The 16410-nt window shown below is 48.5% G+C and overlaps 1 protein-coding gene across 8 annotated transcripts in view; it reads right to left on the bottom strand.

The window, feature by feature from the left end:
• gphnb (gephyrin b) overlaps positions 1-3326 on the bottom strand; it is a 55180-nt gene extending 51854 nt beyond the window's left edge. For all 8 annotated transcript variants that reach the window (XM_057016575.1, XM_057016576.1, XM_057016578.1 and 5 more), the window contains exon 1: positions 3192-3326. In XM_057016575.1, coding sequence (XP_056872555.1) covers positions 3192-3255 — 64 coding nt within the window. In that variant the 5' untranslated portion in view covers positions 3256-3326. The remainder of the gene's footprint in view (positions 1-3191) is intronic.
• Between the last annotated feature and the right edge of the window lie 13084 nt (positions 3327-16410).

Raw genomic sequence — 16410 nt, 5'->3', positions numbered from 1 at the left:
TCCTGGATGATTTAACATTTCCACTGATTGGACAGACACACACAGAACACACACAAGTGAGCGACAAAAAAATGAAAGAGAATACGGCGCGAGGAGCTTCCAGCCGCTCCTAACAGAGGTCACGTCGACTGTCTGACCTCTTTGACAAGTGACGGCGTGATTATCCCAATTATCCCCCCCCCCCCACAAACACATCCCACCTCTTATACAAACACGCCATTGAATTGCATACATCAACCCCCCCCAAACACACACACTACCTGTGAGACCAAACCGAGATGCCCCCCCTGGGCTCTGTCTCCCATCTGCAGGGATGCACGCCTAAGTGATGGAGGAGACTGAGCCAAGGTCTCATCTCCTCTCTCCACTGACTAAAATGCAGAAGCGGACTGCCGACCTTTGACCTCGGCAGGATAGGAGATTGAACACAGCTCCAGCCTCCATTAGAATTCTGCTCACGCAGGACAGCAAACTAATGGCTTGAGCCCCGAGGACATGAGCTTATATAAGTCCGAGGTGTGGCGGCTACAGTGGCCTGAAAGAGCCATTTGACCGTGTGTACACAGCAGGAGATTTTTTGCTGTCAAAACACATAATTTTACAAAAAAAAGTGTTATTTATAGCCATGAGTAATCCTGGCATAATTAGATTCTGAAAAGGCTAAGGGTCAGGTGAAACATTAATGTCATCTACTCCTCACCCCCCCAAACCTGTATGCTATTGAGGCTTTCTCTTCCTGACAGCGTGAGCCCTCTTACTGCATATATATACGCACACAAATGCATCAACAAGACAAATAAGCCTGTCATTTGTGCTTTCGCGCACCTTGACATCGGCATATGTATGGGGGAATTGTCAACACTGCACAGTGAGCTCAAACTGGAATATCTGTCACAAAGCTTGGGATACAGTTGGGGACTGGAATGACTGATGACACATATAGGAAGAACCCCCTTTGACGGGGCACAGACATGGATGTCATATATTTTTAAAAACTGCGATGGGGTAATCACGGCAAGAACCTCAGTAATTTGAACAAATATGGATATTTGGAAGCAGGTATTTTGACTCGTAGTCATGGTTTTCAGTGTATATGTTGCAATATAGCTTACAAATCTAACGCATGAGCAACAAAAGGCGCCACTCTCTCCAGTCCTTGGTCCAGCAGTTTCTCTGAGGCATCAGTGTGAGAAAGAATGAGTGAAGACGTGACTTTCGTCTGCCTTTGCTGTGGAAAATGGAAACATGTAGTTCAGAAATAGCCTCCCTGCCATTTGGCTCATGTGCGATGTGGCTATTGCTGCCTACTGATCTGGCGTTCATCAGAGCATCTAACAATGAACTAAGAAAAGGATCTGAAGAGATCACATATTGAGAGTCTTTGTCTCACCGTTTACATCACCAAAAGACATTTTCCTACTTAATTTTTGACTTTATACTGCAATAAATACCACAACTGATGCAAAGTGACAAGAGCTACATTTTTTCCCCATCTTTAAAAGCAGCTACCACTCCCAGTAAAGGAGGTGGTCTCATGCTGGATCACACATAACCCGGCACCGCTTCCTGCTTAGGACAGCAGCAACAGCGGTCTGACTAATGCACCATCCAGCTCACCGATGTCCGCCAACCCAATCATCTTTTTAATACTCTACATTTCACAGTTGCCCTTAACCAATTAAAGTTTTGGTAACTTAACACTCCCCATCAACAACTGTGTTACTTCAAGGTTAAGGAAGACCTAAAACTCCCAACCATTTGCCGCTACGTTCTCCAAAGCTTTAAGAGAGGCGTGTGAAAACGGTGATGGGATGGCAGGAAAATTCGATGAGATGGGTTTGCCCTCCTCCATGTCTCTGGGTGCCTGTATCTGATGCAGTAGTTACAGAGGTGAGGTGAATACCGCACTGGTTTGTGAGCGATACTAGATTTCAGCACCATGGACAGCGCACTCTCTTTCTCTCCCCCCCCCCCCCCACAAGGAGAGGAAGGATGGAGAAGAAGATGACAGGCGGTTGTGGTCTTTGTTGTGTGTGTGTGTGTGTGTGTGTGGGGGGGGGGGGGTTCCCTTGCAGATTTAAAGAGGAGGGTCTACCATAGTCATGCTACCATCGCCCACCATTTCCTCTGGTGCTCCACACGGAGGAAATACCGCATGCATGTGAGATCACGGCTTTGCTGAAATATTGATCGAATGAGCCTAAGGAAGGACAGAGGGAAAGGAAGAGGCACATAGAGAGAGACAGCGAGAGGGAGAGAGAAAGGGGATGGTGGTGGGGGTATTCCTGTAGACGGCCTGATCATGCACCCCCCCCATCCCCCATCAGCATCACCACAGCCCTACCTGCATCTCCTCCTCCTCCTCCGCACTCAAAAAAGTCAAATTTACTTTCCGGTCATGACAACAGCAGTTGGATTGGAGTTTAATCCTGTCTGACGACCATGACAAAGCAATTGGATACATACACGGGCGCGCGCCCGCGCCCACCGAGCGCGCCACGTCTCCAATGACGGCAAGTGCCAGACGCGCCGCAGTCAGAGGACCGTCAGTGGGATTTCGCCGTGTGTCCGGCCACGCCAAACTCAGCCCACTCCCCGGAAGGCACTGTCATTCACAAAACAAAGCCACATATCCATTTTCACACAGTTTATCCCCCCTCCCACACACACACACACACACACCTCGAAGATCCACCGCTTTTAATAGGTCAAGGATGCGCTCATCACGACGCCGACACCGCATCAGCCTTCAGCGGCTGTCGTGAGCGACACTTTTAACGAATTCGCTGCGGTCAGCTGGGTGTCAGAGCACGCGATCTATGAGCATCTTTAGCGGCGACACGGTCAGTTGTAATTTTCAGCCCTGACAAGCGGAGAGGGACATGAATTATTCAGCGCGCATAAACTGCGCTCGTCCTCGGCTCGGCGATAGACGCGATGCCGCGCAGATTTCACCTCCAGAACGCTGCCACGGATACACCAATGCAAACCGGTTGAAAATAAAACGCAACCAATGTCGCATTCGAGAGGCTGCAGAACCCGGAGGGTTCGAGAGATGCCACCACACAAAAAGCCAACCGATATGGACGAGGATCCGGACTGGCAGCCGGCGAAATCCAATTCACGAAACATCAGCGAAATCGTCTTTTTTTCCTTCTTTTTTTTGAGGTGTGTGTTTTTCGCGGTTTTACCTGTCAGGACTCCGACCCGGATTTGGTGGTCGTGGTTCGTTAAAATCATCCCGTCTGACGCCATGTTCAACAGCGCTGTCACCCGCACCGAGAACTCACGGCAGGGCCCGGAGCCGAGCGCATCGAACTTGGAGTGGCGAGGGAGGGGGGCGGGAGCAAGAGGAGGAGGGGAGATGGGGGAGGCAAGGATCGGGGGGAGGGGGGACAGTCAGACAAGACGAGTGGAGAGCCGAGCGAGCATCGGGGACACCTCCAGATAAACGCGCAGGATGCAGGGGCCGTCTAACGCGCACATCGGTCCGCTGGCCGCCTGCCACGGTCGTAGTGAGGTTCCCCTGATTAAGTCTTGGAGGCTACTATTGATTTCTTGTGAAGACTTTGGAGGAGACTGACCAGCAATGTGACTGCAATTCACTTCATTCTGATGACGTATTTAAAATAAATAAATAAAATCGTGTTTGGCTTCTGCTCAGTTGAGCCCTTCTACAACCCTAGTTATCACCGTTGAGACGACCCCCTCCCCTCCCCACCCCACCACACACACACACACAAACACACAGAGCACCGTTTAGGTAGCGGGGGAGGATGACATCAGCAAGCACGCTGCCCCCCCCTTATTTCACGTGAGGGGACGAGTTCCTGCTTTTGGAGTTTTAAAGGCCTCTAAAAGGCAACGGCAGCACATCAGGGGTGAAAGTGTGAAAATGCAAGTAGATCTCCAACACCCCCCCCCCCCCCCCCCCCCCCCCACGTTTGCAATGTTTAATCTCATGGAAAGAAAGTGCCCATCCTCCATCTTCTGTGGGGAATCTTTCAATATGCATAATTCATACACACACAAATGAAGCGCAGGGAATGTGCAGGGGGGTGGAGGTTGGAGAGGGGACAATTCCCCCCCAGCTTAGTTTGCTTTAGTGGCATCATCGTGTCTGAGTTCACTCACCTGACCTAAAGGAGTGACACAATTACCCACAGAGAGCTCCTTCACGATCCCAGAAAGTTTTACTGCTATTTCTATAATTCATCTGGTTTCAGCTGCAGCGTCGACCAGTTGCAGTACTGGAACCCCGAAAATAAGAGTGGACCACCCCCCCCCCCCCCCCCCCCCCCCATCCCTCTGCCTTTTTTTTGTATTATCAAGAAGCAAATGGGCAGCCCCACATGTGCCAGACACACATTGTTTTTTTTAATGATTTGATGTTGACAAGGTCAACGTTGAGAAGTGATTTGGAGCATTTTGCTCTGAAATGAGCTTTTCTTGTTTGCTTCCTACTGGCGCGTGCGGGTGAAGATCTTTGGTTTGAATTTAGTTTTTGTTTATTTTAATCATCACACTTCTGCCCTTTTTAAAAAAAAAAAATCTTCTCTGTTAGTGTAAAGTTTATTTTGGGGTTGCAGGACTAATTGAACCAAAGTGACGGTTTGAGTGCACCACAGAACAAATGTGGACGGAGAGCATTGTTTGGAACTTTAATTCAAGTGAATGGAATGAAGCTCATTTCCTGGTCCGAAGCTTGTGAGATCGTGGGGAACATTACATCACAACAGCAGCTACTACATCTGCCTGTCGGTGTTGGAGAGGGCCCGCCGCTAATCAGGCCCTTGTTAATGGTGAGAGCCATCGTGTGGAGGGGCTACATCTGCATGCACAGACACATTCTCTTAATACAAAAAACAGATGCTCACACACACTCCAACGCAAATACGCTCCAAGTGCCAGAGCTGGCGAGCTTTCCTGGTGGACTGGAAGTCCCCTGCTAGCTGATGGAGTGTTGAGAGGAGGAGATAGCGGTGCCGAGAAGTACGATGGAGGGAGGGAGCAAGTCCTCAAGTGAAGATATCGCGGACCATATCTGGTGTGGGAAAGACTTGTCTTCATGTTGTGTGACAGTGCATGTGTGGGGGGTCTATAATGATGGTGTGATTTCCTCCTTGTGGGGCTGTCCGCTGCTCATGGAAAGGTGAAGAGGAGGATAGGCTCAGCACTCGACCCCCCAATTGATCACAATAATAGCAGCAGCCCAGCAGATGGATGGAGCCGCATGAAGATGGATCTCTGTGGCGGGCCCTGAAAAGTCCCCCCTGTGAGTCCCTGAGCACCAGGTGCAGGAGAGAGATGCCAACTAGAGGACAACAGCTGGCTCTCTCTGTTTATAGGCCGCTAGGACCAGCAGTGCCCACGAGAGGCGTCCTGGGACCCGGCTCTTTGACCCTTGAAGGTCTGCAAAGATGCTTAATAGTCACTCAATGATTCTCAGAGATTTGTTCCTCCCTTTATAGCCGGGGTGGCCGACCAGTCAGAGCCTAAGCAACGAGCCCCATCATACACATGCACACACATGAACATCACCTCATCCCTTCCTCACACACAGACCTCTGCTTAGCCAGATTTATTGTAAATGTCACACACCAACATGATTTGACCTCTACAGACCACGGGCCAGTCATTCTCAACAATGAACATTGTGTGCACTGTCTCACACACACAAACTCTCAGTTCAACTAAGTCCACAAACAAAAATATAATAATTAAAATATCTTTTTTTTCTCTTACTATGCATGTTGCTTAGTGGGACTTCTGGCATTCCTTGCTTTGAACAGTCCTCTCCAAATCTGGCTTGTATTCAGTTCTTTCACATGGGTGTCAGTCAGAACAGATCGATGCTTTGGTTTCACGTGTTTCAGGACAGAAAACACAGACTCGCAGACGTGTGTTGACCCAAATATTGACAGGATCTTAAGCGCAGCCCGTTTGACATTGGGCTATTTTTCCACTGGCACACTTTTCCAGAACCCAATGGCCCCTTCCCTTAAAGCAGGTTTCAGTTGGTGCTCCTCACAAAGATCGATCATCAGCTGCAGCCTCATCTGTGACCAGCGGGGCTTTCCAACAGTGCGGCTCCACATTAAATGGGGCAACGAGGAATACGATCTGTGGCCTTTTCAGTTGTAGATCACGGAACCGGGTCACGAAGCTTTCGTGCATTTTTTTCCTGCCATTTTGAAGGGGAACTTTACACTAATGGTTTACTCAAAAGATCTTGTCCCTACTGAGAAACTTTGCGCTATTTTCATCTAACGCGCATGCGCTTTTGGCGAAAGGACCGTATTGAACTCAATCGAAGCGAACACGCACATTAAAAAAACACGAACCCAAACTTCGATATGAACGTTAGAGCGCATGACCAGGCAAAGAGCCGCATGCGGGTTGGCCAGGCCTGATTTATAGCATTTCTGCTGTCTCAGACTGGGACATATGGGGAAGTCTCTAAAAAAAAACACCCGACAATATCAGTGCATGTTCACCGCAGGGAGCACGGCCGTCTTCATCGGCAGAGATATTTTTGCACTTTCATTTCATGATGTCACGACTCTCCCTCAAGCCCGACGAGGCTGGAAGGAGGTGTGCATCTATCCATCCTCACAACGCAGGTGGAAAACAGAGAGTGCGAGGCGCCGGCTCAACTCTGTCCCGGTGCCGTCCCCAAGGACGCGATGTAAAGCAGACAGCTGCGCAGTTTAGCGTGGGGAACTCTGTTCGTTTGCCTTTTAGGGCTTTCACTTTGTACCACATCATTTTATCTGATTCCTCAGTTATGGAGCTGTGATCGAATGGTGAAAGATTTTCTCTATTTTGGACCGTGCATGTGTGGATTTCTGGCAGCTATATCTGGCAGCAAAACCTTCATCGCTACTTTCACCAATCATATGTTGCCTTTAGAGGTGCAGCTAGTTGCCTGAGGATCTTTAAAGGCCTTAAAAACACAATATACGGGGAGGGACTCTTCCTGGGGTGTATGTGACGATATCACATGATACTGGACAGAAAGTAGCATCACCTGAAGAAGAGGGATCGGTGTGGAAGAAAAAACAAACAACAACAATCATCCAGCTGTAAACGAGCAGAAGACACTTGGTTGTCTGGTGATAAAGCCACGGCACGGCAACAAGCTTGGGAGGGAAACTGGAGCGATCCAAATGGGGAGAGAGTGGAGGAGAAGGGAAAGAACAAGAGAGCCAACATGAGAATGAGCAGAGCAGTGCGTGCATGTGCAGTGCACGCACGTGCCTGCGTGCATGCTAGGCAGCATTCTGATGAGTGCGGGATCTCTGCCGACTCCCAGCACCATTACAGCAGCTCCGAACATGGCCCCAGGGCTTTGGAATCAAACCCATTACATCTGATACTGGATTTCTCTCCGCTCCAAAGTAAAGCAATGTGGACTCGGCTCCTCCACATCTGGCCAGTGTCGCATAGCATCGCTGCGCAAAAGCGCTTCAAGACTGAGGAGGAGGAGAGCCGAGGCCCGAGAGTCCGATACTGGGCTGGATGTGTGTGTGTGTGTGTGGGGGGGTAATTTCATTCATTTCAATTTTGTTTCATTGAATAATTACTGCAACCATGGGCCGACGACGGGTCCTCGTTTGTTTATGCAGGGGTCTCGTCGCCCATCTGCATAGATGGCATGTGAAAAGGAGAACGTCAGCGCAAACAACCTTGGACACAACACAACTACGGGGCTTTTTCCTCAGCCAAATAATTGGCTCGTAATGCGGAGTTAAACTTTGAGGTTTGCTGGCCCAAAATGGAAAGAAAAAGGAGGAAAATCTGCTCTTGTTAGTGGGTTCAGTGCTTCCAGATCCCTGCCAGGGATTATCAGAGAAGCTGGAATTTCGAAGGCAATTCTACAAAATGGCAACATATGGAGATGCCCCCCCCCCCCGCAAAAAAGGCAAAATCTCCCATAAGAAATAAAAAAAAGAAAGAAGAAAGGGAAAAAAAATCAAGAGGTTTTTATATATCAATGTTATCCTTTTGCAGACGACTACATTTTCTACTATGTGTGGTCGTTTTCATCAACATGAAACTCCTCCTGCAGGAGCGGTGGAAGTGTGCATCCTTCAGATGTACAGAAAGGTAACACACACCTGTGGCTGTCTCATGTTATCAAATCTGACATGTAAGGCACTGAAGCATGAACTGTATAAGGAAAGCAAGGAAATAAACACCCTCCAGCACCTGTCTTTCCATGCTGCTCCCAGAGAAGCAATTGAATTCCTGGGATTTTGAGGGATGCCACGCACCCTTTTGAGGCTTATTCTCAGGTCTTCACGTCTTGGAACCGTTGCCAGGCATGAAAAGTCGGGGCGACTTTCTGGCTCCTGCTGGGTCTGGCGGTAGAGATGTTGGTGGGATTAAGGAAGTGAACCCGACAGGGCCTCGGAGCGCAGTGGTCGGCCTGGGATCGGTGGCATAGCCCTACAGGCTCAGACATGTTCTTCCAGAAACGACGTTCGTTTTGAGCAAAGCCCGTGTGTTGGCTCCACGCTCTCAGGGATGCTGGGGGTGCACGGGGGCGCACCTCTCCATGCCAGCTAACACTACATGACTTATTACTCATCCAGGCTTCCCCTCGAGCTGCATGGAACTAGCTGTGAACTAGCGTGCTCCACGTTCCACACGTTAGCCTGTCAATCAGCCAAGTCAGCCATTTGTGCCGTGGTGCAGGCAGCGCTCAATGCTACCAGAGCCGCGCACGCCCACGGGAGACCGCAGGGTCCTGTCTTCAGCCCGGCTCATGGTCTCTGGCTGACATGTGCACCCTTGGCCATCAACCCTTGTACCCTCCTGCACGGTCTCCCATTTCACCACAGGACTCACCGCTGACTCACACCCTCTAGCCAGCCATGCAGAAGAAATGAGATGCATGAAGCGAAGGCACGTGAGCCCATGGAAACACGTCGTTCATCGCGAGGTGGACAAGAAGCCGAACTAGAGCGAATATATGGGACACATTAAAACAAAAAAACACAGAAGCGAATGGCAACACATATTCACATAGATTTTAGTCTCAACATATACACATATTAGAAAATGTGAGGCAGGGATGTTCTTACTACGTTCTAAACCCTGAACCGCTGTCTACCTTGTTCCTCTTTGCTTTCATGTGTTGTCAGGGTAAGGTAAAATAAATCAGCTCAGGGACCCACAATGTGGTTCAGCACATGCTATATTCCCTACAATTACATGTTCCAGACAGCCCTGAACCACATCTTAGCAGAGCGAGAGAGATCTAAAGTGAGTCTTTTATAAGCAATGCTTTTCAAGCAAAATCTGTAAAGAACAAGTCCACTCAGTCATGAAGAGCGGCCCCGGGGACGGGGCCCAGCAAGCCTCCCGTTCCTCCTCTAAGTAAAGGCTCTGAATCTCTGGTGTGCATGCTAACACAAAAACAGGATTCCACAAACATGCTGCTACACACATTTAGGGAGAAGACGGGGATCGTGGTGGAGCTGTTAAAGAGCGAGGCTCGCTTTGTGTGAGACGTACGGGCTCAGCATACAATGCAGACTTGGGCACCGGCCTGACACCTCAAGGACACCGACGGACCAGAATCCTTAACTCAAACTAGGCAGGAACACCAGCGGACATTACAGGAGCACCAGGATCGGCACTGAGATCCCTTCCCACCCTCCTGGCTAGGACGCCTAATACCCTATGGTGCAAGCTTTTATCTGGCAGACCTTAGTGGCCCACCTGAGAGCAGAGCCAGCTGGGGAGCAGAGTGTTAATCTGCTGGCTGTCAGTGTGTCCTGTCTGTGTTAAGAGGAGGCCCAGTCATGGCTGCTGCTGCTGCTGCTGCTGCTGCTGTATCTGAGGGCTTCTGTGTGATGCGTGTTGCAGTCTGATGAGTGTTTCTTGCTGCAGTGCGAGAATGTGAAAGAGCAGGAGAGAGAGAGCGAGAGAGAGAGGGAGAGAGAGAGGGGGAAGAAAAAGAAATCCTCCTCCATCTGAGCCTAAAATCCCCTGCTTGTGCAAGCGCAGCTCCGCAGTCTACACATATTTACATGCACAGGCAAAAATGCAGACACGCAGGCACTGCAGGGAGGAACCTGCAAGCAGACGCACAGCCAGTGTAGCTTGATCGGGCAGCCAGGAGGGAAGCGCCCCAGTGACCCAGCACGTAAAGAGAAGGCTGCTCCGCAATTCGGAAATATGCAACCTGCATGTTAACAACCCCTGGAGCACAGCCTCCCCGGGGTGCTCTGCCTCCTCTCTTAGCCTCCCCACCTCCCTGCTTTCCATGTTCCTAACCCTCCGCTCGCCTCACCCCCCATCCATCCACCCATCCATCCACCCATCCATCCACCCATCCATCCACCCATCCATCCATCCATCCATCCATCCATCCATCCATCCATCCCAACGTGTCCATGAGCATGTGCAGAGTCTCAGAGAGCTGCTTAGCGGAGAGCGGGGACAAGAGGGCCCAGGGAGGTGAAAGACAACATATGGGGAAGTAATGAGGTTCTATTTGGAGTGATTCTCAAAAAAGGGTTAGATGGGGCCAAATGTGGGAGGGTGGAGTTAAAGACAGCAAATATCCCTGCCTGGCGGAGGAGATTGGCATGTTTCCCCACTGGACACGCCATCGACAGTAGTGACATGTCCACACAAAACAGCTGTAGCGCTTTGGCTTTGATACTAATATCTGTCTTTTTAGTGGGAGGTTGATGAAATTTTCATTTAGATTGAAATGACTTGGGGACAACCAGGAGACCCCAAAGGGTCGGGTAAAGAGAGAGGCGAGCCGGCAGCTACGCACCACTGTGGCGTTCCTCTCACTAAAACAACAAATATGAAGGCACACTCTGACTAACATGCAGCTAATGTGATTATACTAACTCGATTCCCCCCCCCCCTTCTTCCTATGGTTAACTGAGTTCCCATCTGAGTGGGTCAAGGATGCAGAGGGGCTCCTCTTCCCTCCTTCTGTTCATGCCTTTTGTTTCATCCACAGACACGGGAGCTGAGGAGCAGGTGGGTGGCCCGTGTCTTAATTACATTAAAATGGCCATGCACAATTTTCTAAACAATTTAACGAGGGAATGTCGACTGAGATGGATCACGCACCGTGTCCTAATATTGAGCCCTGCCTGACTAATGGAAGAGAAAGCTTTATTCCTCATGCCACATCAGCAAGACCGTTTGCTTATTACACCCCCAGTAATTATTGCTGTTTTAAAACGCATTTATCTGCATTATGTCTGAGGGTTTATCCCCCCCCTTTTGCTAGTTTATTATTGCTATGACAACATGCTGTATATTGTGGGATAGTTTGATCCACAATGATGATGGTGTGTTAATGGGAGGACATTTGTTCAACATTTGAAGCAATAACAAAGACTTTCTTGTGTTACAGCACCATTTATTTTCTTTTTTTGAAAGAGAATTTAGCATTCGGGTTCGTGCCCAAACGCGAAGCTTTTTGTTTTTAAACTACAACAATGAAGACAAATCACACCATGATTTGCCTTTGGGGGTGTTGCAACATATGATATGCTATATTTTGACCATCAACACCAGAAAGAAGGTTATCAGTTATCAGTATCTGAGGTAAAGCTGATGTTCACGCAGACTTTGCAGCGCCGAACGCAACAATGCTCTTCCAGATGGCAACAGCACCACCTGCTGTTAATATTTTATATAGTCGCCAGATGCGGAAATTGCATATCTGTAGCCTATAATCCGCCAGTATTTGTCAAATGCAGAGTGTTTACGGCACTCAAGACATCCAACCTCGACTCTTACCTTAAAACAAATCCCTGTTTGGGTGGAACTCATTTGTAGGACGTCACTCTGTAACTCAGCTTAAATGAATAATGTACAGCGTGATCACGGAGATCAATACAGGCGCCACAAACAAAGTGGCCATTCTGCACTTCTAACCAAATCAATAATGTGGAGTCGACAGAATGGCAAAATTTGGAGCTATTAATAAACTGCACGGCATGCAGCCTGCACTCATGCATTAGGGCCTGGCTTGAGCTGATCTGACCGAACCCTCATCGCGTCCCAGCACGGCTCAGGATCGGGATCAATACAGCGCGTTGATGAGGCCCCTTCCCACTGACGCTGTGGCTTCACCGCCCTTCAGCTGTCTGCTGCATTAATTGCATTCAGTAGACAACAGGAGCGCGTTAAGTGTAGATGTAAAATCGTCTTTTGCATTGTCAATGACACAGTTCCTCTGAGGAAATTCTATATGAGCTTCGGTGTAAAACAATTTAACGGTCTGTCAATATAATCCTGTTGGTGGCATGTTTATATTACTTTTGCCTCAGAGCCAAAAGTTAATTTACACTCCCGTTCTCCCCGAGTGTGTGCACGCACGCGTGCGTAAACACGCGTTATAGAGAAGGGTGATAGAAAGAGATGAGCAGTTGGATGATGCGAAGTGCAAAAGACATTTTGGTGATGAAGAGGCCCCAGGGGGGAAATATCTCCGAACTTCCTGGATACTTAGATTATAAGTTAGATCATATAGCAAGCCTGGCGCGCGCGCGTGCGGGCATTAATGTTTCAGCATCTCGACCGTGAATTTTAATTCGCTCACTGGTGGCGCGATAAGAAGGATCGTCGGGGAGGGGTCAGGGAGAAACGGCGGTGAGTCTATTCAGCCTTCATGCAAGTCTCTTCACAGCAGAGGTGTGTGTGTGTGTGTGGGGGGGGGGGGGGGGGGGGGGGGGGGTTGTGGTCTTGGTATTCATGGAAGGCATCTGTGCTTCAAGTTTAAAAAAAAATATAGTGGGACATGATTTAATATCTTCAGGGAGGTTTTAAGCCACTCAAAGACCAAGTCCTCAACCCTCCCCACCTTAATAAAGCGCTGCCAATGTCAATTGTCAAAGGTTAATGGACAAATCACCATATGAATTCATGCTGAACGTCCAGTTCGGCAACAGTTTTCAGTACTATTACTCTCCAGCAGATGTCACTGTAGCCTTCAACCCCAGCTGCGGCCGCCTGATGATGGGGGCTATTAAACCTTGCATGGGCTCCAGAGAGAAGATGCCTCCCTGCAGTGGAGTGGCCAGCCAGAGCCGCACTGCATCAAACACAGCGGCTCGCTGCTAATAAGCCAACGCTGCCTCTGCTGCTATAGCTGCAGCCGGGTGTCGCTGCTCGGACCCGGATTTATGGACTCCCCGAGCTGCAGGCATCTTTAGAGTAAGTTTAAGGCAAGCACCCAGAACATAAATCTGCCACACACAGTAGCAGTGAGCGCGTATCAGAGTGTGTGAGAGAGACACCACTTTCTTTACAGTCACATGGGTGTTGATGTAGAGTACTGACAGAGCTGAGCAGCACCGGAGAGCTCCATCACTCTGCTGGCTCTGTGTGCAACACAGCATGCAACATTCATTTGAGCCAGTGATAAATTGATGGTATCAATGTTATTCTCGCCCAAAAGCCCGAAAACATCACAGGTCTGTCAGTGGTTCACACATTCACGAGTCAACACCAGCTCATCAGCAGGAATAACCAACTGCACATATTTCTGTGCAGCTTTGGGTAAAAAAAAACAGATCAGTTGTTTGGTTTTGCTCAAGGACACTTGGGGAGTCGTGCACAACATGGACAACCTTAGGTGAAGGTTCTTGTTTCTTTGTTTTGAAACCTGAAGATAATTTAAGGGGAATTTCAATCATTCATCAGCCTCCATATAACTTTTTTCTTACATTATTAATATTCTTTGTGGCGGTTATCATATTGCTTTTAAAATAATAAAATCACCTAAACACTGCTCGGGAGGGCCCCTAACTTAGAAATAGTTATCTAATTTCACATTTATAAGTAATTAAAATGTAAAAAGTATTGAGAGAATGACTGTAAAAACAGTCATATGACCTATAATAAATATGTCTAAAAAGTATTACAAGGTCCAAGCATCCAAAAGTCCTATATTTTACTTTAGAAACATTGTTTTCCCAGGGTTTAACTCTGCAGGGAAACCCTGCAAGAACAAGGAGAATCCCGTGGCAACAAGTTGTTCCCATCATTGCATGGTGACATACATTGATTGGTTTCTGGGAACAGCACGTGTCGGTATCTCGCTGCTGCGTCTCACTCTGAAAGAAGGGCTGAATAACTGGGAGCTTTTCTGAATAGCAGTGCCCCCCCCCCCCCACACACACACAGGAGCTGAGGAAAATCTGCAACCAAACAAGCAGGGATGGATGAATAGAATGGAGGGAAAGAAGCCATGGCAAATATTGTGCAGAAGTCTGAGAGAAAGCACCAGCCAGGTAATAAAAGCCTGGCAGGGAGAATCAGACCACCCCCTATTAGTGCAACAAGTCTCATTTAACCCCCCCCCCCCACCAAACAGAAAAAGAAGTCAGTCAACACAAAGGCAGACGCATTTCCTTGACAACAGCAGCCAGCACAGAGGCATGATGTGTCAACATGGCGCTAACGATGGTGACGGCAGCGCAGAAACCAGAGTGGATAATAAGGCCAGCGTCCACCACTCTGCTGAGGGGGGGGTGGGGCACATTAATATGCATCACACACAGATGTGCAGGAGGGTGTATTAAGGGATTAATGCCACCTCCGAAACAAAAAGACAACACACACACACACATTCACTGACCAGTGTAGGGTGTAGTCCTTCTGGTGCACTGGTGCTATGCTTGAGTATTTTTAGCTCCATTAAACGTTCCCCTACACATCAGAGCCTCTTTTCCCATGAAGGAACTTTTATCATTGCAAGCTTCATAAGCTTCCCAGCCAAAAACGCCTACTAGGCTGTAGGACTTCAGTTTCCCTGGAATCCTGCAGTATCCAGTGTTTCCATTCACACAATAAATCAGATTTGAAAAAAGTTGAAAAAAATTCTAAAAATCTGGAGGACCCCAACAGGCGCAGTGGGTCCCACTCCCCCATTTAAAATACAATTGCCAGAACTTAATGGTGCAGTGGAAGAGCAACACACAGATTAGCAGGATTCTTTTTAGGCAGGTAAATGCAGTTCTAAAAAATGTTGAATTTCCAGGTAATAATGGTGGGAAATGGACCTTTAGAGGCTTCAGTAGATAGTTTGCTATATTAAAGCAGCACCTTTAAAGATCGTGGAAGAAACTCGGATGAAAAAGGCGGTTCTCTGGAAGATGTACAGCCAACATGATAGATGGTCAGATTGCTTGATTTAGAAAGGTCAGCGAGGGATTCATGCATTTTCATTCTGTGTAAAGAAACTTAAACCTTTTCTAAATGTCTAGCAACCCTGAGTCTGATTAGCATCCTCCACTGCAAAGACCTCACGCATCTTTATTAAAAATGCATCAATTTTCTCTGCATGAAGCAAATGAGCAATCGCACAAGAATAACATATCATGCGGGTAACCTAGACGGAGAGCAAAGAGTGGAGCGAGAAACGTGGCTCGGAATGAGAATAAGGCCAGAGAAGAAGATGTTGGGCAGACGACCAGACGAGAGCCCGTAGGAGCAAAGATCCAGAGGAAAAGGCTCCCGCGCCTCCGCTCACTTCATCCTGAGCGTGAAAACCATTTATGACGGCTCTCAATCTGCATCCTTGTTGGCCTTTTTCTAAGAAATTGTTTCAAGGTGTGTAAGATCATGCTCGCCCTCAGAGACGCGCGGGAACAAACAGCCTCCTCCGCACAAAACATAGTCCGCCTAACCCCACAAATAATCCACTTCGTTAGCGACCAAATTACCCGAGCATTTCATCCTGCCACAGAAATTGATTGGACCAGCATGTGTTCATTGGAAGCCATCGCTGCCCTCTGTGATCTGATGATTCATCGCCCGGCCTGTTTGAGAGCTTTATGTTGGAGCAAAACCAACGCAGCTCTGCCCACTCTGCTCAACTCCTCAGGACTCTGAGCTCATCCACGCAAACGTGGCTCCTTGTTTTCTTCCAAGAGGCATCTGTGACTCATTCATTCTTGCATTCTCGCGTTGCTGTTTCCAATCAAATTTCCGACTTTTACACACTGATGAGGACAGCCCTGTTAAAGGCGGAGCAGAGGGCTGTTGTGAGACGGCGTTTTCACCTAGTAACTGCTGACCTAGTAACTGCTGACCTAGTAACTGCTGACCTCTTGATGATGATTCACATTGCGCATTTTCAGTTGCTAACTCAACACGACGTCTCTGGAATCCAAAATGTCCCCCCCCCCCCCAAAAAAAATAATCAACTGTGCAGCACCTGCAGGCTCCTGGTGCAGCAGACATGAGAGGCCAGTTCCTGCTCTATCGCACTGTTATTTTAAAAAATAAATCAAAATAAACGCATTTCCTTTGTGTGGACCCCATGTTCAACAATACGCAGAGAAGCCTCAACAGAAGTTGTGCTTTAGGACGAGGCTGGTACGTCACCTCATGTCAGGGGGGTCCGCAGTCTTCCAG

This window comes from Takifugu flavidus, chromosome 19 (assembly GCF_003711565.1).
Source record: "Takifugu flavidus isolate HTHZ2018 chromosome 19, ASM371156v2, whole genome shotgun sequence".
NCBI lineage: Eukaryota > Metazoa > Chordata > Actinopteri > Tetraodontiformes > Tetraodontidae > Takifugu > Takifugu flavidus.
The sequence above is the reverse complement of the archived record's forward strand: the minus strand, read 5'-3'. Positions and strand labels throughout refer to the sequence as shown.